This window comes from Sinocyclocheilus rhinocerous, unplaced genomic scaffold (assembly GCF_001515625.1).
Source record: "Sinocyclocheilus rhinocerous isolate Xijiao unplaced genomic scaffold, SAMN03320098_v1.1 scaffold1111, whole genome shotgun sequence".
Lineage (NCBI taxonomy): Eukaryota > Metazoa > Chordata > Actinopteri > Cypriniformes > Cyprinidae > Sinocyclocheilus > Sinocyclocheilus rhinocerous.
Genome location: NW_015655406.1, coordinates 944,165 through 965,618, shown reverse-complemented (window position 1 = coordinate 965,618; position 21,454 = coordinate 944,165). Strand labels below are relative to the sequence as shown.

Below are 21,454 nucleotides of genomic sequence, written 5' to 3'. Positions count from 1 at the left end.
AATGTTTAAAAAAACTTCCAAAATCACCTTAGATAAACGGCAAAAGTCAACAGGCTTTTCAAAATCCAAAATATTGCCAAACAGGCGCGTTGCATTTCGTTTCGAAACTAAATAATCCGCCATTATCTTGTCTGTCTCACCTCACCTCACTCTTCTTGTCATTCAGCTGGACTCACTCTCCTCACTGGAGAAATTAATCTGTGATGCGACTGTCGTTCTGCACGCTGCATTGAGCAGCCACGTTCAGTTTTTAATTGTAGTGTCTGTTCTTTTACTGAACTAAATAATTTTTATTACTACAAAAAATCAAAATGACGGTGGGGGTCGGTGACGTGGTGGGCAAGTGGCGTAACCGGTGTTGCGGCTTAACACCGGTATCACTGTCAACACCGTCTATCGCGGCAAGCCTAATGTGAAATTGATAGATTCATAGATTGAATTAAGTTCAGCAGAACCAAAATGGCATTTACCTGTCCAGCTCCTCATCCAATGGCTGATAAGAGTTCTCATAACATTTGATCCTCTTCATAAAGTCTGCAACGGCCTCTTCTGTGTTACAGTGTGTGTAGTCTGGACTGCCCAACTTCACTTGCTGAACACCAAGACCACAAATTTAGACCAAAAACAAGGTGGGATAAAGATATCGAAGATATTCTGCAGTTCTGAGACTTACCACGATGTTCTCTGCAATAACATCCGGGTCTTCACACACTGATTCCACGAAGAAAACCTGAGGGGTGTGAAAAGAGGGTTTTAAAAGAGCGAACCCATGAGAAAAACACTTGAAAAGTGATTTCTGTTCAATAAAATATCTCCTTTTGAAGTGGACTTTGAGCTTTGTAACTTTGCAGATCTTTTTTATGCTCAAACAGCAACATTACAGACTAACTAAAGGTGAAAAAGTGAAAAAGCATAATAGGACCCCTTTAAATGAATGATCCCATTTCCAGCACCTTGAAACCATTCTGCTCTGCAAATCTGATGATCGTCTCTCTCCTTTCTCTTGTTGTGTTTGTGGCATCAAAGACCTGAAGATTGTAAAGCAAAACAGGTAAATGCATAAAAAACAATGAAATGTTAAATCGCAACTAAAGAAAGATTAGTTTGTACCCATGACATTTTCTATTCTATTCAATGTGTTTACAAATGACGCTTTCCTTACCGCCACCTGACCGCCTTCATCTGTGAGGAACTGCCGTACATCATTGAGAGCTGCCAATGCACACTGCCTAGAAGAGTCAAGGAATCACATGAGCTTCTAAGCATTCTTTAAAAAAAACAAAAAAACAGTAGTTTCATTTCACGTTTGGAATGGTTGCCACTGATAAAAAGCAATGTCTTACTTCCTAATTTTAAGCCCCTCTTCATTGTCTGGCCGAAAGAACTCAAAGGATTTGTAGATCTTCACACATTCACGTCTGTACTGTCCAACGTTAAACTCTGCAGGGGTAAAACGTCAAGATAAACCAATTTCAGAATGAGCAAAGCCACTAATATTCAACACATCTGGAACAGCAAATTCATGGCCAGAATTTCAACCGCTGTCACAAATCTGCATTTTATAGTCTAATCACACTGCAAGTGCTGCGTACCTTTCGTTGGAACATCAATCCAGTTGAGGTAGCGTGTCAGTTTCTTGGAGATGTAGGTCTTTCCTCTGGCTGGTAGACCAACGGTTACTATAAGTGTGGGGCAGTTGGTCATGCATACTGTAAGAAAAAAAAAAAAAAACAGCAGCTCATAAAAAAAACAATGTTTAACAATGATATTCTTCCCACATACTGCAGGTGTACTGTCAATCACCACACCATATGGTGTAAATAACATAAGTGTCTATGTGCAGTTTGGGTGAACTTTTTATTGCTATAATAAAATCTGCGAGTTGTCATTGTAGAACAGAAGTCATTTCAGTATCTCCACATAAAAGTGCATATAATCATATCAATGTCCACATAGTCCTGCAATTTAAAATGGGTGAACATGATATGGTGTTGCTGGTCTGTACACGGTTCATATTATACTATTTTTTTTAAAAATACACCAAAATTCAAATAAGTATAGCTTTTTAGTACTGAAACCGTTCTGTAACAAATCAAAAACAGAGCAATTTTACAAGAGCAATAGTTAGCCGTTGAAATGTTTTAGAGCACAGCATTAGTGATAATTAGAGATTTAAAAAAAAAAAATCCATGTATTTTAACAATTTCCATAACCTTCACTGGCCTATAAAACATAATTTTTAAATTCCCTTACATTTCCAGGTTTTCCATAAATGTGGGAATGCTGAATCGATATGAAACATTGGCACTGTAAATATTTTATATATGCAAGTATATCATTTTTATATTATTGATATTATTGTTATTGATATTATTATTACATATTTATAGTTTATTTGAATATGCATTTACTATGAACTATTGAGTATTACGTAACCATTTTAATTGTTATTAATGAATGTTGTAACGTTACATAAATACAAATAAGTCTATTTGATACGTTTAATTAAAACAATGAAGTGCAATCAAACAAAGAGCCTCTAGAATTGTCCACAGTCCAGCTCTAAACCTGACTTCAGCATCAATGTCCGGCTCATCCTTTCATCCACACTTACCCTTTCTTTGACTAATGTGTCTCTCTGGAAGGCCGTTTGTGGAGGATGGCACCCATATTTTCTTTAAAGGATTCTGTGTGAGCTCTCGGGTTAGACTATTACCGCATTGCTCCGTGCTGTCCTCTGTTACATTCATTATATTCGTCGTCTCTACACACGAGCGTCCATAACCATCAGCGCGCACTAAAGACAGCGCCGAAGAACGTCATTAGACTCGTTGAGATGAAACACTACCGTAACGACACGAAAACATGCGCACCTACTACACTTTACCGTAATGCCTGGTATAATTTACCTAGTGATTAGAATAGATAAATATACGGTGATTAAGTAAAGGACAGAGAAGAGGTTTCCAAAAATAAAGTAGTTTAGCGGCTTGGTCTATATAAGTGTCTAAATTTTAATATTTCTATAGTACTTTAAACTTAGCTGTTGAAAAGATTTTCTGTATTTTTCCGTCCATTCTATGGTCGCGTGGTGTCTGCTACTTTACTCGGCGCTGGGTTGCTGCAGTGATCTTTCGCGCGCAGAATTGTGGCAGAAATGTAAGCCCATACAGCTCCAGCGTATTTATTTATTTATTTATTTGTAAGGTACCATTATTTAGATTAAAGTTGTTATTACATTATTATTAGTGTACAAATGCCTCCAGTAAGACGAAAAAATCGTCATGAGCTGAGAATGTAGCAAGAATAATTTTTATAGGCTATCGTTATTAATAGCTACTTCGCTTACTTTATACAAAACATTAAAGATTTTACATCAAAAAGACGTGTACCAAAACCTGAAGGTGTATATTTTTAGAATTACAATATAATAAAGGGCAGTTCACGTTCTAAAAAAAAAAATCAGTCGACAGAAGACATGTAGAAGGCTGTGTACAACAGGGTTTTCAGCAAAGTTTTGATCATGCTGATAATTTAGAGGCCCTAGAAATTAATGTAGGCCAGTGGTGTAGTGGAGGGTATACGCAGGTATACGGCGTATACCCACTTCTTTATCAGTCGGCTTTGCGTATACCCACTTCTAAATCCCCTCTGATGCGCATCATTCATTAGTGTCCTGCATTAGGCAAAATCATGACAGTCCACCACATGAATAGCTAATCCAATCCTATGTAAAAAATACAAATATTCCCTAAAAACACCCAGTAAAGACAGTGATGCGGTCAGGACCGTGGCGCCGCTTCCTTTGAAATAAGTTTGATTATTGCGCGAGCTCCGTCAGTCAGAGAGGATGCTGATTGCCGACAGACAGAGATGCTGCTTCTTCATGCGCGAGAGCATGTAAGGGGATGCGCGCAGAGTGGTAAAATAATAGTTAATTATTGATTACTAATTTGAATCAGTACATTACAACGAAAACAATAGCTTAAAAACCGGCAAACTCCTGTCAACTTTTCAGTCCAAGGATCCAGTAAACGAATGCGTTCAAACAGTAAATTCAAAACAGCTCTAATACAAAATCTGCACCTCTTCTGTGGCAAATTTTAATTTCATAATGATTCTTACTCCGTGAAGTCAAGCAGCAGAAGTTAAGTGACAATATGCAAATACTACTGGCTGATTTCGGGGTGAACTAAATATACAAGACTAGTTTTACACGTCACTGTTTATAACACACGTCATGGGGCATAAATTAAGAGTATACCCACTTCTCCAGGCACCACTACACCACTGATGTAGGCTATTAAATATGATACAGCAAGTGTTATAGGGTAACGGTAACTCTATTGTTCTGAAACTGTGCTTGTCCGAGCGCCACCATGTGGTACTGGACATTTATATGATTCTTTTTTGAATTATTTGAATGTTTTAATATGAATTTTAAATCAATTTATACATTTAAAATATATACACTGCCATTCAAAAGTTTGGGATCAGTAGGATTTGTACTGTCTTTTAAAGAAGTCTTTTCTGCTCATCATGGCTGTATTTATTTGATCAGAAATACAGAAAAAAAACAGTAATATTGTGAAATAAATATTATTGTAATTTAAAATAATGGTTTTCTATTTTAATATACTTTAAAATATAATTTATTCATGTGATGCAAAGCTGAATTTTCCGCATCATTACACTAGTCTTCAGTGTCACATGATCCTTCAGAAATCATTCTAATATGATGATTTATTATCAATGCTGATTTATTACTGTTGGAAAGAGTTTTGCTGCTTAATATTTTTTTGGAACCTGTGATACTTTTTTCAGGATTCTTTGATGAATAAAAAGTTAAAAAGAACAGCATTTATTCAAAAAAGAAATCTTTTGTAACAATATACACTACCGTTCAAAAGTTTGGGGTCAGTAATTTTTTTCTTTCTTTTCTTTTTCTTTTTTTTTTTGAAAGAAATGAATGCTTTTGTTCTGCAAGGATGTGTTAAATTTTTTTTTTTTTAAATGATAATAAAGACTTATATTGTTAGAAAAGATTTATATTTTAAATAAATGCTGTTCTTTTTAACATTATTCATCAAATAATCCTGAAAAAAGTATCACAGTTTCCAAAAAAATATTAAAAAGCACAACTGTTTCCAACATTGATAATCAGAATATTCTTTTTCTTTTTTTTTTTGAAAGAAATGAATGCTTTTGTTCTGCAAGGATGTGTTAAATTATTTTTAAAAAAAATGATAATAAAGACTTATATTGTTAGAAAAGATTTATATTTTAAATAAATGCTGTTCTTTTTAATATTATTCATCAAATAATCCTGAAAAAAGTATCACAGTTTCCAAAAAAATATTAAAAAGCACAACTGTTTCCAACATTGATAATAAATCAGAATATTAGTATGATTTCTGAAGGATCATGTGACACTTAAGACTGGAGTAATCAGCTTTGCATCACAGAAATAAATGATATTTTAAAGTAAATTAAAATAGAAAACCATTATTTTAAATGGTAATAATATTTTACAACATTAACTGTTTTTTTTCAGTATTTTTGGTCAAATAAATACAGCCGTGATGAACAGAAGAGACTTCTTTAAAACACATTCAAAATCTTACTTATCCCAAACTTTTGAACAGCAGTGAATGTTTCAGAGTTAAATTACTAAATTAAATTAAAGGTACAATTAAACTGTTCAAACAAACCAGTGCTGGCTACACTGATCATGGAGATTTTCAATGGCCTTTGCAAGGTGCTGACAAGTTAGAACTTGGATAGTCCGATTTGACCAGATGTGGTACTGTGAAACACTGCTCTTGTAAAACCTGTTTTAACAATAACATTTGGATATAAAGAGAATGCTTGTAATAAAAACAGCTACATAAAATGCAAAAGAATGCAAATTAGGTCAAAGTTCACCTTCAAAATTAGCAGTGTAAAAGACCATAGACACAGCCTAAACTTAAACATTAAAACACTACATTTCAAGAAAACAAAGTTGTTGCAGTCAGTTACAAAAACACATATTTTAAGGCTTAAAAAAATGCCAGTACCTTTTCTTTCTTACATACTGAAAGTGAGAGCAAAGCCAAAGACATGATGCTATACTCATACACATATCAACCACTAGATGGCAAGAAAGAGACATTCTGAGAGATATGGACTGTGGGTAGGGGATTTGACTTGAGCTGTGTGCAGACTAGAGCTTGAAAATAACAGTGATTTGTGAGAAACAGCGTATATTTATATCAGTGTGCAGTCTGCACTGATATAGGGCTAAAAGATCATCTAAGATTATGAGGCTGCACAATGTTAGATTGCTTTTTACAGCATACACATCAATAGATCAGCTTAAATTAAGGGACAATTTCACATTTGCAAAATGTATTCTACTTAAAAACAAATATGCATATTGATGTAACAGATTTTTCTGTTTAAGATTCATTTGTTTATTAAATGAAAAAATAAAAACGTATGACAAATCTTGCAACTGAGATTGAGCTGTTCTACAAGAGAAATTAGTAAACCACAAAACCTCAACAATCATGCATTCACTAATCTACTGTCAAACTATGAATCACAGTTAGTAATTCTGACTTATTAATCAGCATTTAGATTTCCAGAGAAAACTAGGTCTGGTGTGGCTAAAAAGTGGACAAGTGGGTGTGGGATATGTTGATATCATTCTACAAACAACAACTCATAACCTCCCAATTCATATGTCGCAAATGCTGCTTATCTTGTCTCATTGGTACAACAATCGTTAAACTGCCATTGTTCAAAATCTCTGATATGTCATTATACTGGTTTTAATTCTGATGTGAAACTGACTGTCATTCTCATCACAATGGACTGAACAATACTTCATACTTATGGGATACAAACCTACTACAACCATTTAATACCAGCCCAGATTGTTAGCAATTACTACACACCAACATCCTTATTTTCCAGCCATTTAAACAAATCTGGAACAAATGCAATGGCAGCTGTGTTCGTTATAATAGGTCTCATTTGCTGATAACCTTAATTATAGAATGCCTCGGATTTCTGTCTTCTCTCTAGGTCATAGTATGCTATTTTTACGACCCGACAAGCTGCAGTTTACCTCCATGTCAGTAATGCAACCAACATGGCCATGATTTGACCTCAACTCCACACTCCTGTACAGCATGAATGACATGCACAACACAAACACTCCTGAGAAAATACACAAAACGCTTCACAACCCAAAGAAATCCACCACATGCGACATCAGTGCATGTCAATGCGTGCAGCACATCACCCAAACACTGTGTGCTTATCTTCATTCATTCAATGCATTACACAGAACACAGCGTTAGTTTATTTTTAGACCACATGCATGGTTTATACTCGCATAGGTTACGCGAGTATATGATTAACAGGGCATATGTATAATGCTACTGTTCAAATAAACGGCTCGTGGACTCTTGAGCCCAACGCACACGCGCCTACGTGACAGAGTCTTGTTTACTTCTTTCTCCTCGCGCACACAATACCAGCTGCCTCCGCCAGAGAACAGCCATAACCTCATGTCCCTTACCCTTCTTATCCAGATCCTGCGTGTTTTTTGACCGGCTGGCGCCCCTCATTGTCCGCGTTTGGTGTCTTAGTGCTTTATTTTGATGCTCGAGCCTTGAGGTATAAAGGAGAAGTATGTGAAAACACAAGCGCACACACCCACTGATTGACAGGTGGCGCAGCCAATCGCTGCGAGGCAGCGGCGAGGGGACACACCCACCTATCATTAGAAAGAAATTTGTGAAAGTTTGTGTTGATACTGTTGCGCAGTGTTACGCAATGCTTTAGATGTTATACAGGAATGTGTTACAATTTAATCAATGATTGCACTCAACCCTTTGTTTGCAGGTTTAAAGATAAGGGATGGGATTTTTTTGAACGCCCAAAAACGATTTAATTTCATAGGACAGTGTTTTATTTATTTATTTTTGATAGATAGATAGATAGAACCATGGGGAGAAAGTATTATATATTTATGTATACTAAATTATACTATACATGTAATTTATTTTATTAAGTATTATACATGATTTTTCGGTGAAAACTAAAAAATATACATATGTATAATCTAACATGAAAATAAAATATCTGATTTGTTTTTTAAATATTTTTATTTGTTTGTTTTAAATACAAAGATGTATCTATGTTTCATATAAGACCTTAGGATGTATATAAGATATACGTAGATATCTTATATACATCCTATAGAAAGTACTATTGTTGTAGCTATAGGTATATATAGATTTCATAAGAAAGAAACTTAAATTCACTGCTTTTAAAAGGAATTACACCATTAAAGGTGGAGAATCATTTCAACCCTAATTTAATAAGACCTACATGGCCGACTAATGCAGGAGAGGTGGTTTAATTACACGCTGTCTCTCGGGATGTCTCGGCTACATTAGGAACATCTTGACCTGCTGGATGCTGCAGTACTTCTGCATTCAAAAACATATTTAGACTGTACAATGGAACATGTCTGTCACGTAGCCACAGTAAAGACAGACAGAGCTGTGGACACAGCCCAAGTCAGGACACACGGGTCTGATAATAACTATTCATATGGCAAATGTCTATAAATAAACAAAGCTGATTTGAGCTTGACTTGCAGTCAGTATCAGTCAATGTTTTTGTTGCTTGTTAAGTGCAGTGCTTTCCAGTAAGCTGTAAAAAAAAAAAAAGGCAAAAGTGTGACACTAGTCACGGTTACGCTCAGACTGGAACAAAGCAGGGCATGAAATTAAGAAGAGTCCCTGGGAACAGGATGTAAATGTGATCTGGTGCACACAAACACACACACACACACACATCAACATAAGCTTGTGATCTCGCCATAGACCGCATACTGTTTTTACATTTACAATATAGCAGCCAGTAGCACAAATTGTTGAAATATTTGGGCAGTCTGATGAAATATTTAAAGTGTCAAGAGAGGAAAATAAAGGTATAACAGATTAAAGGTTGGAGAAGGCTGAAAATAAATACACAACTTGTGTCAACAGATCCTGACCTTTATGTTTGTCCGGAACATTCTTTATAAAGGTCACAGTGATAAGTGACCCTGCACAACTCGTACCCCTATTCCTGGCTCTCACGGCATGGACGTGCTCTTGAGAAAAATACCCTCATAGATTTGTTTTGAACAGAGTCAGTTCATACCATTATAGTATATAAGAAATGAAAAACAGTAAAAAAAAACAAAAAAACTCTGTCCCATGTTCATACAGTATATTGGTCTGAATATCTCGTTGCTAGTTGGTGTTTTTATGCAAAACAAAGAGATTCAGGAATTTTTGTAAAATGCCAATTTGATTATATGTAAGTTTTATTTACACCAGTGTAGATTTGGTAAAGTTACTCCAATAAATCTGCATCGTTTATCTTTTTGATCTTTAATTCAAAGATTTCACAAAATTCTAACCTTTCATTGAAGTAAAACAAAAATCAATTGAAACTGGGGGAAACTCACATTATGAAAAAAAAAAATTTCTCCAATGCGTGTTGGCCATAACTGTTGGCACCCCTAGAAATTCATATTTACATTTTTTAGCACGCCAGGGTGACTAGGAGCATGAAATTGTCCAGCCATGACTTCCTGTTCCACAGGATTATAAATATAAGGAACACAAAGGCCAAATTCATATGACATGTGGCCAAGTATGGTGACCCATACTCGGAATTAGTGCTCTGCATTTATCCCATCCAAAGTGCACACACACAGCAGTGAACACACACACACCGTGAACACACACCCGGAGCAGTGGCTGCGGCACCCGGGGAGCAGTTGGGGGTTCAGTGCCTTGCTCAAGGGCACCTCAGTCGTGGTATTGAAGGTGGAAGACAGCGCTGTACATTCACTCCCCACACCTACAATCCCTGTGACTATGACAGGAAACAAAGGCATCTAACAGTTATAGGAACTGTTCTTTCCTGTTCCAAATAGGAAAGAAAACAGTTATCGTATAAATGTGTCCTATTCTGTGTCCTAAACTCCTGAAACATTGGTGTCTCATATTTTAGAGCAGTCAATGCAATTTGGGAAAGCATACAGATCCATTAAATCTGTATGTGGGAGTGTGTGTGAAAATATTCAGATGTAACTCCTTTGTAATCTTTAACATTTTCATAAGTAACTGTAATTTAATTACACATTTTTTCTTAGTAACTGTAACTGATTACAGTTAAATTTATTTTGTAATTAAATTACGTAACTCCGTTACATGTAACTAGTTACTCCCCAACACTGATCACCACATGTGTTTCGGGAGGGTTTCAAGAAAAATCCTCCTCGCTCATCCAAAAACGAACTCCAGCATATTCATTGTCAGACACGACTGGAACTTCAAAGAGAGCTGTTATCTTGGGGAAAAGACGTTGCAGTAATTGGGTGCCAATAATTGTAGACAACGTGAAATAGAGAAACTATTTATTTGATGAGATTTTCCCCCCACTTTCCATTGTTTTACTTCAGTTTTAGGTTAGAATTTTGTGAATTTTTAAATGAAAGATCAAAAGGATAAACGATGCAGATTTATTTTCACAGCTACCTTTGCTACCTATATATATATATATATACATTTTTGTTACTTACAAAAACAAAATAACACTGGTAGTCTGAAAAAGTCACCTATTTTGTCATAATTTTGAGCAGTTCATCTATTGTTTTGTAATTTAACAAATTCTTGTCATGAAATGTGCTAGAAAAGGGTGTTTATGCTGTATTTCTTTAAAATCAATATCACTGTTTGACATTTTCATACATTTTGAGTGTGGATGTCACTGTCTTGTATATTGCGAAAAATAAAACGTATAGTAATAGTTTATGATTGTGATTGCAGTAACTTGTTCACTGTCATTATTCAAAAAATTTCAAAATACCGTTTCAAAACAGTTTTGACTGTAATAGTTTTCAACCACAGACTCGGCACAGGCGGCACTTGTTCCTTAAACATCAGTTGGCGGAAACTAGGGCAAAGGTCACTGTTAAGTGGTCATCTAAATATGTTCACTAGAAAGTGGCCGGCTATCAGCCAGACTACTACTGGCTTTGCACCAAAACGCTGTGTGATAAGTGTTATTTATAAACCGCATGCAGTGCATGACCACAAAGAAAGCAGAGCATTTAGCACAGGCTGCTTTCAGGTGAAGCGTTTTCTGTCAGTTTTCTGCAGTGAAACATTTTTGAAAAGTTATAACGGGAAACATTCCTTCTCAGAATCTACTCAGCTTTGTAGTAATAATCGTCACAAAAAGTGTAAGTACCTGTGGGAAATCCTAGTATTTCATCATAATAATAGGCTGAATGGGTAATTATATCTGGCTAATGCAAATTCTGGCAACCAAAACATTAAACAGCTGAATGTTTGAGATGGTGGAAGGAGAGATCTAGTATGTGGATGTCAGCTTCTCTAGAACTGACTGGTCCACTAAGGAATGATGCCTGTAGAAAATTTCTGAGGTCAAGTCTTTAGTTATGCAGATGTTGATAATAAATTCAGGTTCAGGAAATGACTCACTGCATCAAAAAGCACCACATCTCGCAACACAAGGAATATTGTGAAACACTTCTAAAACAGTCATACAATTCTTCTGGAAATGCATTTAGAATTTTTATTTGCAGTAAAAAGGGCCAATAACAAAAGCCCAAAACAACATCAAATTAAAGGAACAGTTCACCAAAAAATGAAACATTTCTGAAAATGTACTCACCCCTTCAAGCCATCCAAGATGTAGATCAGTTTTAAAAACATGGATTTGTTTCTTACAAACACGCAGCTTTTCACTTCAAAAGACATTCATTGATAGACTGGAGTGGTGTGGATTACATGTGGAGTATTGTGATGTTTTTATCAGCTGTTTGGACTCTCATTCTGACGGCACCCATTCACTGCAGAGGATCCATTGGTGAGCAAGTGTAATGCTGAATTTCTCCAAATCTGTTCTGATGAAGAAACAAACTCATCTGCATCTTGAATGACCTGAGGGTGAGTACATTTTCAGCAATTTTCTTTTGTGTGAACTATTCCTTTAAGTCTCTGGAGTGACCTGCATGATCAGAGTGATAAGACACATAGAAAAACATCTTATACAAATACACATATATAACAGACATAGTGTGAATAGTGCGCATCAAGTAATAGATTAGTACACAAAAAAGACATGTAAACCTTAATGAACACTCACATACAGCATACACACAAACACACACAGCTGAAGGATTTTAAAGCAGCTTTTTAAAGTCTTCTTCACTGCTGGTGGTAGAAACAAGGACTTCCTCTGTGCACATGTGCATTCCCTCCAATTATTCAAAATCTTAAAAAAAAAAAAAAAAAAAAAAAAAAAAAAAAAAAGATGAAAAAATGTAAATAGTATAACATAAAAAGTAGTTTTTCATATATATATATATATATATATTTGTTTTTACTTTTATTATCAATATCAGCATTATTATTATTAATAAAATATATAAAATATGTACATGTATGCAATTACAAATAATCACTAATAATAATAATAATGATGATTTATTTAAATGGCTGAATTTTTTAATTCTATATATTTAAATAGCATAACATAAATGTTATATATTATTATTATTATTGTGTGTTTGTGTGTACAATTTAAACATATTCATCATCATCAATAATAATAATAATATTTGTTTAATTAAATAGCATAGATACATATATAGCTTTTTTTGAGATAGTGGTTCATGAGTCTCTGTTGTTATTGACTGTAATTAATTGGGCATCTGAATAAAAAAATTAAGTGCTTTACTATTTTATCTGCCTACTAAAACAGTAAATTTTAAAATTCATGGATAACAAATCATCAATAATAATAATAATAGTGATTTGTTTAAATAGCATAGATACATATATAGCTTTTTTTGAGATAGTGGTTCATGAGTCTCTGTTGTTATTGACTGTAATTAATTGGGCATCTGAATAAAAAAATTAAGTGCTTTACTATTTTATCTGCCTACTAAAACAGTAAATTTTAAAATTCATGGATAACAACAATAATCATGGATAACAACAATTTAGCATTAGAAACACTACTGTGACTAAAGAGCTTACACATACTGGTGGATTAACCATTACAGAAACATGATTTTGGTAATCACCAATACTGTTTTGTAAGCTGTGGCACACACCTTACATTGGGTAGTGGTGGTCTAATAAGTTTGTTACGCACTGTATATATACTGTGGCAATACAGTTACTTTGATGAAAATGAACTGAGTTGAGTTGTTTTTATTCTGTTGTGTGGCTCCCTCTTGAGGATACAGATGGTATTACAGAAAATAATGCATTCACAGAGCGTTACCATTCTTCAGCGTCAGATATTACATAAAAATAACAAAACAGAATGAAAAAGACACTTCAATGATATTTGGATATTATTCTAAACAGGTAGTGTAATTCTTTCAATGGGCAGTGCATCCTGTGCTCACCTTGACCTCGTCCCACATCTCGCTGTCTTCTGTCAGCACTCGTGTGGTGTGGAGAGGCGTTTGGGGAACCACCATGGATTGCTAAAAGAAACATTTCAGTGTTGGATCCTTGTATATGCAGAGCAAATATATCCAAAGAAACACATACAATCAGCTGAAATACTCACAATGATCCAGGGGTGGTTCATGAATTGTTCAATGGTCATTCTTTCATTAGGGTCGGTCTTTAATAGCTGGTGAATCAACTGTTTGGCTGGAGGAGAAGAATATTATATATCCGTAAGGGGAACATGACTGTTTAGGTCCCCATAATCTAGATCAGTGTTTTAGGCTACTTGAGCATTACAGACACGGCTGTAGGGGTACAAGAATAGGTTGGGAAATACTGGATCAAACACCAGTGTGAACAGAACTGAGAGCCAGAGTGAATTTACAAACACAGTCAGAATATCTGTATGTTCCGTTCCATAAAATACAATTTTGGATTGTTCTCTTGTGCCGTCACAAGTACACATAGGACAACGCTGCTGACTAGCATTTAAGAATGTAAGTATGAAAATTAAGCAGAATGTATTATTAGACATAATTAATTATTAGACATAATCTACGTGCGATTATAATTATTATTATATTACTCAATATTCAATATATATTTCTAACTGTATGAATATGTTTCTAATGCTCAATAAATTAAATACAATAAAATAACTGAAAAAGGCAATAAAAAAAACAAAGTAGAATAAATATGCCAAAAAAATGTACTTTGCACTGAAATATTGAAAACTATAATTATATATATAACCATGCATGTTATATATTCCATCCATGATTACATGTAGTCATGAAGATGGCAATAAAAAAACAAAAGTGATACTGCCCTCTGGTGGTGACCAGGCAACATGAAGTTTGACTGGGTGCAAAATAAGACATAAAATGCATCTCACCCTCCTCAGACACTTCAGCCCACTCTGGGTTGGGAAACTCGTACTGGCCCATGCGAATACGCCGCTTCATTCCCGGTGAAATGGCCTGTCCTGTGTTGGAGTAGAACGGTGGGAATCCACACAGCCTTCATGCAACATAAAGAGGAACAAAGCAGTTTCAGCTAGTTTAGACGTTTAAAATGATGTACACCACAGCTTTAATTTACCACTTAAGGTAGCACCAGGCAGAGTCGTTATACTCACAGGATGTACATGATCACGCCCAGAGACCACATATCACATGATTTGTCATATTTCTCAGGGCCTAAAACCTCTGGTGCTGGAGACACATATATATATATATACAAAAAAAAAACACACACATTAGTTTGCATTAGTACACCAAGTGTTATTCTGTTTACACTACATATACAAACAAAACTCAGTCTTAGTCTGTTTAAAGAGAGGTAAAGAATGTACCTCTCATGATAAGAGTGGCATTCATCTCACTGACCTACATAATACGGCGTAAAGCAGGGCGTCTGTAATAGGTTATGCAGTGAAGTCTCTTTAGCAAAGCCAAAGTCTGTTAGTTTGAGAACTCCGGTGTCTTCTTTATTAGTGTAGAGCAGGTTCTCTGGCTGAGGAGGGTATAGAGATGCTCAAAATATTGTCAACAATGACACAAAGATCCCATTTTCCTGAATATCTGACTTGAATATAATGTTATTCTTATTCTTACAGGTGGTAGTACTTGTAACAATCATGTTACCTTGATGTCTCTGTGTGCAATGTTCATGTTGTGCAGATACTGGATGGCTGTGCCGATGTCTCTCATGATCTCAGATGCCTCTGCAGGCACAGAACAGAGGGAATACAGTGTGACTGCTGCCTCGGATGTCATTTCATGATTATAAGTGTAAGAGAAGAATGAACTTCAATTATCTCTACTATTCAGTTCCTGTCTCAAAATATCAGCCAAGTTTACAATTCAGTGGCTTCTTCAAAAAATGACTGACTACTTAACTAACTTACTAACTAACTAACTGAAATCGAATCATAATCAAAATCATAATCATAACTCTACTAACTAATCAACCAACGGAACATGGGAAATAACTTCATCATAACCATATTTATAGTTACTAAACTTACTAAACAACAGAAAGTATATAGGGGAATTAATATATTTATTGCTAACTAATAAACTATTAAACTAAACTGATATTGCATGGGGAAATAACTAACTAAACAAGCAATATATTCATATTATAGTTGTTTATATATACTGTATATATATATATATATATATATAGACCAACTAAATAACTTTTAAACCTCATTATGACCATGTAAAATTGGTGGCAGTAGAAAGAGTTTAGGTTCTCCTCTGGCCTGAATTCTGCTGAAGAGCTCTCCCCCCTCCATACTGACACAACACACACACACACACACACACACACACATTTTCTAATTATACGGCTTAATGCACAAATACACAATCACAATAAGCTGAGTTTCTTTCCCAGCTGAGCATGTGAAAACAACAACTTGGCTTTATGGTTATAAAAATGATGTGAATCATATTATTGCCAAAATGTGCAAAAGCAAGAGGGATATAGGAAATGAGTTTGTCTCTGTGAATGATGGACAAGGACAGTCCCTCTCTGCTCCTCTGAGTGCTGCTCTCACTGCTCAACCACCTCAGATAAAGCACATCACAGCCACTTAATACAACACTCAAAGCCACTGTTTGATTAAACAGCATGGAATCAAAATCTAAATTTTGTGATTTTTAGTAGTAGTAGTAGTAAATCTTTATTTGTCCCTTCACAGGACAATTGATACAGCATCAACCTCACAAACAGACAAAAGTTTATAAGACATCGTGACAAAACTGCTAGAATGAATGAACGACCACAACAACAAAAGACAAACAAAAACCCGGGCATTAACAGTGCACCATTTGTCATATACTAAAATAATGTTAAAATTCATAGTACACTTTTTTAGTCCATGTCTATTAGCTTTGAGGTTGTCTGTGTGAAAGCTGGCAGAATTCACTTGTTGCTTTAAGAATTTACAGGCTGTCTTTTCTGGAAAATGAATGACTCATGTTGGACTGCACCAATTTCAGTCTAAGAAAACGTTATCTAGAATGAGAATGTCCCATCCCCTAAATCTACTGGCTATTTAACAAATAGGGAAAAGCCATTTAATATGTCCCAATAAGAAAAACATCAGCACATTTTTATGACGCTTTTAAAGTCTTGTGTATGCTGTTACTGAAGCAATGCAGTCCAAACATACGAGAATAAAATAAAATAAAAATCATTGAGATATTACCAGTGAAAAAGAGAACTGAAACCATTGTTCATTCAGAACAAGACTGAGACACAAGATCACATGATATCACTGGCTGCAAAAATACAGGAAAAAAACCCACAGCAATATGTTGTTTTTCCTGTTGTGTCTTTATAAAAAAGAAATGTCACTAGTAAAGGACGTTGACTAAAGAGCTGTACTATTTTTGGCATGGGAAGTTATTTTTATGATGGGAAATTATGTTTTACCACTGACAGGACTCACCATTCCATAATTATGAGAAGACACTTTTTCCCACGATACATGTTTTCATAGAGGCTGAGGATCCGAACTATATGTGGCCCTCCAGATACTCGCCAGTGCAGTTCCACTTCTCTTTGGGCTTTGGGACACTCATACAGAATCTAAAGAAATGAGAAAAAAAAGATGCACACTTGTCAAGTCTTTCATATTTTAGAAAAATGTATACACTACTGTTCAAACGTTTGGGTCAGTATGATTTTTTTAATGAAATCATTACTTTTATTCAGAAAGGATGCATTAAACTGATCTAAAGACATTTATAATGTTGCACAAGATATATATTTCAAATAAAAGCTGTTTTGAACTTTTTATTCATCAACGAATACATTTTAATTAAAATTAAATACAAAAATAAATGTTAAAATTAAATACAAAAAATTACGTAATATATTAAATATATATAAATATTGAATTTTAAACAGAACATTTAAAAAATATATATTTGTTCACATCATCTATGGCCTTTTTATCTGTGGTAATAGACAGCATTGTTTTGAACCTGGAACATTGCTTGCTACCCATTAAAGAAGAACAGTTATGCAATAGCTTGTTTCATCTAAAAGAAAAGAAAATTTCTATTCATATTATGCAATTTACCACACAGAGTCAGTACAGAAAGTAATTAATTGTTTTCACTGTGTGCTCGTCCTTTCTCTCCCCCTAAGTGGGACGTCAAACAAGCGGCGTGCACTGGAACAGTTTGAGACCTTGACATTGCACATGCATCCCATCAGAGCGTATTTTTGGGGCCTGAAACCTTCCACTGCAGTAACACCCAGTGTAACCTCTTGGTTAAGAGCCTTTTAGTGTTTTGTGTCCCTTTTAGGCAACACGATGTCTATGATCAATTGATATTGACTGTAGTATTTTCATAAATAGTTTAGTGATGTCAGCAGGTATTTACAAAACCAAGATAGCTTAAAATCACACAGGAAGTCTTAAAGGAATAGTTCACCCAAAAATGAACAGATTTGGATCCTCTGCAGTGAATGGGTGCCGTCAGAATAAGAGTTCAAACAGCAGATAAAAACGAGTAATCCACATGACTCCAGTCTATCAATTAATGTCTTGTGAAGTGAGAAGCTGTGGGTTTGTAATAAACAAATTCATCATTAAACCATTTTAACTTTAATACGAGTCTGTTTGAACTTTCATTCTGACGGCACCCATTCACTGCAGACGATCCATTGGTGAACAATTGATGTAATGCTAAACTTCTCAAAATCTGTTCAAACTCATCTAGATCTTGGATCACCCAAGGGTGAGTATATTTTCAGTAGATTTTCATTTTTGGGTGAACTATTCATTTAAAGTAGTGGGGGGAACCCAAAAAGAGAAAATACTGTCACCATTTACACACCCACACATTGTTCCAAACCTGTATGACTTTATGTCTTTCTTCTGCGGATCATGAAAGAAGATATTCTGAAGAATATTTCAAAAGTCATTGTCCACTAAATCAAAAAGTCAGTCATTGACTTTCACTGAAGGGTGGAAAAAAACTGAGACAATTCTAAAATATCTTTTGTGTTTATTACTCTTGGTGTTAATTCTGTCAAATTATAAAACTATTTTTGACTTGAATAAAACCAGTTAAGGCAGATGTCACCACGTAAAACTAATTACTAGCAAAGAAACGTGCTATTTCCATTTACACACTTTAAAAAAGTTTAGCAATTGTTTACATGCAAGCAAATAGAAATGGGGTTCTGGTTTTAATTTCTATCAATTAAAGCCCAAAAGCTGTTTGAACCACTTGCAGAGGTGTGAAATGCATGCAATTTGATTTGACCCCCACCCACGTTGTCTCTGGCTCTGCAGCTGATAACCAAAAGTTCATAATGTGTGTATATATGTGTGTGTGGAGGTGAAAAAGAGATGTGTTGCGTTAGCTTTCCGACTAACAGCAGTCGAAAGACAGTTTGAGTCATTTAACAGAGAAGCCTGTGGGCTGGAGTTTCAAGGGCAGTGTTGTAAATGACTGACTGGAGTAATCTTTATAGTTCAGTCCTGATTCAGAGATACAGGAACCACCTACAAAAAACTGCTGTAGAATCACAGTGACACAGACGTCAGGAAAATCCTTTTACAACAATAATAGAAGTTGTGGTTGAAAGAAAACCACGAGAGTATCAGATAACACACATACACAATAAATCACATGTGCATTGGTTTTGCTGCATAAGCTTTATGGGTAATCATGTTAAAGGATTAATTTCTAAGGAGCGACAGCATCTACTATTATGAATGCGAGCACTGTCTGGCGCTAACAAACATGTAAACTTACAAAGAACACATAGTGGTGTTTTCAAAGAAAAGTATTACTGTTATTGTTCACATACTTATTAAGGTTAAGCATTAAACTAAACTGCATAGAAACAACTTGGCATCCACTCAGAACATCCTAAAAAAATACGGTGAAATATTATTACAATTTAAAATAACTCTTTTCTATTTTAATATATTTTAAAATGCAATTTATTCCTGTGATGCACAGCTGAATTTTCAGCAAAACCTGTATGACTTTATGTCTTTCTTCTGCGGATCATGAAAGAAGATATTCTGAAGAATATTTCAAAAGTCATTGTCCACTAAATCAAAAAGTCAGTCATTGACTTTCACTGAAGGGTGGAAAAAAACTGAGACAATTCTAAAATATCTTTTGTGTTTATTACTCTTGGTGTTAATTCTGTCAAATTATAAAACTATTTTTGACTTGAATAAAACCAGTTAAGGCAGATGTCACCACGTAAAACTAATTACTAGCAAAGAAACGTGCTATTTCCATTTACACACTTTAAAAAAGTTTAGCAATTGTTTACATGCAAGCAAATAGAAATGGGGTTCTGGTTTTAATTTCTATCAATTAAAGCCCAAAAGCTGTTTGAACCACTTGCAGAGGTGTGAAATGCATGCAATTTGATTTGACCCCCACCCACGTTGTCTCTGGCTCTGCAGCTGATAACCAAAAGTTCATAATGTGTGTATATATGTGTGTGTGGAGGTGAAAAAGAGATGTGTTGCGTTAGCTTTCCGACTAACAGCAGTCGAAAGACAGTTTGAGTCATTTAACAGAGAAGCCTGTGGGCTGGAGTTTCAAGGGCAGTGTTGTAAATGACTGACTGGAGTAATCTTTATAGTTCAGTCCTGATTCAGAGATACAGGAACCACCTACAAAAAACTGCTGTAGAATCACAGTGACACAGACGTCAGGAAAATCCTTTTACAACAATAATAGAAGTTGTGGTTGAAAGAAAACCACGAGAGTATCAGATAACACACATACACAATAAATCACATGTGCATTGGTTTTGCTGCATAAGCTTTATGGGTAATCATGTTAAAGGATTAATTTCTAAGGAGCGACAGCATCTACTATTATGAATGCGAGCACTGTCTGGCGCTAACAAACATGTAAACTTACAAAGAACACATAGTGGTGTTTTCAAAGAAAAGTATTACTGTTATTGTTCACATACTTATTAAGGTTAAGCATTAAACTAAACTGCATAGAAACAACTTGGCATCCACTCAGAACATCCTAAAAAAATACGGTGAAATATTATTACAATTTAAAATAACTCTTTTCTATTTTAATATATTTTAAAATGCTATTTATTCCTGTGATGCACAGCTGAATTTTCAGCATCATTACTCCAGTCTTCAGTGTCACATGAACCTTCAGAAATCATTATGATATGATGCTCAATAAACATTTCTTATTATTATCAGTTGTGATGCTTAATATTTTATATTAATATTTTTTGTGAAAACCATGATTGATGAATAGAAAGTATTTAGAATATAATGTATTTACTATCACTTTTGATAAATTTAATGCATCCATGCTAAATAAAGCATTAATTTATTTTGTAGAAAATAAATCATATTGACCCCTAAGTTTTGGATGGTAGAGAACATAGCAACGCCCTGGCAACCACTCAGAAAACCCTAGCATTGTGGCAGAAGGTTTTGCACAGACAAGCCCCCTTCACGTTTTCTTTGAAAAATGTCAAAATATACAGTAGTTTACTCATGAGAGAAAGCAGATGTGTGACCATGTGCTTACAAATTAGTCAGATCTATTCAGTTCCACGACAAATTACAATGGTCTCAATTAAGGCCAGTACACTAATGCATAACTGCATTTGCCATGAAATCAATCAGTTTGCTGAATTCACAGAAACATAAAAAGACAATATAAGCAACAGACATTTCATCAGCACTTCTGCAGGGATTGATTGCAGAATGCATGATGGCTATATTGACTGTTTCAAGCTTTATGACTAGCCTGGATTTACAAAGGCCTCCTGTAGCGAATCGATGCATTTTTGTAAGAAAAATAACCATATTTAAAACTTAATAATCAATTTAATCTAGCTTGCACTCACTGTTGTAC

The 21,454-nt window shown here is 35.0% G+C and overlaps 2 protein-coding genes across 3 annotated transcripts in view; both read right to left on the bottom strand.

Annotated features, from left to right (window-relative positions):
* LOC107718206 (6-phosphofructo-2-kinase/fructose-2,6-bisphosphatase 4-like) overlaps positions 1-7,726 on the bottom strand; it is a 12,939-nt gene extending 5,213 nt beyond the window's left edge. The window contains exons 1-7 of one of the 2 annotated variants that reach the window (XM_016525185.1): positions 7,571-7,726; positions 1,593-1,709; positions 1,344-1,440; positions 1,163-1,229; positions 954-1,028; positions 674-730; positions 471-592 (exon numbers count right to left, since the gene is read on the bottom strand). In XM_016525185.1, the coding sequence (XP_016380671.1) occupies positions 471-592; positions 674-730; positions 954-1,028; positions 1,163-1,229; positions 1,344-1,440; positions 1,593-1,709; positions 7,571-7,619 (584 nt within the window). In that variant the 5' untranslated portion in view covers positions 7,620-7,726. Of the gene's footprint in view, positions 1-470; positions 593-673; positions 731-953; positions 1,029-1,162; positions 1,230-1,343; positions 1,441-1,592; positions 1,710-2,614; positions 3,121-7,570 lie in introns of those variants that run through there. The other variant, XM_016525184.1, reaches the window with a different exon arrangement.
* A 5,356-nt stretch (positions 7,727-13,082) lies between these two features.
* The window catches only part of LOC107718207 (MAP kinase-activated protein kinase 2-like), a 13,882-nt gene continuing 5,510 nt past the window's right edge, over positions 13,083-21,454 (bottom strand). Inside the window, exons 2-9 of the mRNA XM_016525187.1 lie at positions 17,017-17,156; positions 15,777-15,856; positions 15,200-15,279; positions 14,942-15,068; positions 14,692-14,767; positions 14,449-14,573; positions 13,672-13,757; positions 13,083-13,585 (exon numbers count right to left, since the gene is read on the bottom strand). Coding sequence (XP_016380673.1) covers positions 13,478-13,585; positions 13,672-13,757; positions 14,449-14,573; positions 14,692-14,767; positions 14,942-15,068; positions 15,200-15,279; positions 15,777-15,856; positions 17,017-17,156 — 822 coding nt within the window. The 3' untranslated portion in view covers positions 13,083-13,477. The remainder of the gene's footprint in view (positions 13,586-13,671; positions 13,758-14,448; positions 14,574-14,691; positions 14,768-14,941; positions 15,069-15,199; positions 15,280-15,776; positions 15,857-17,016; positions 17,157-21,454) is intronic.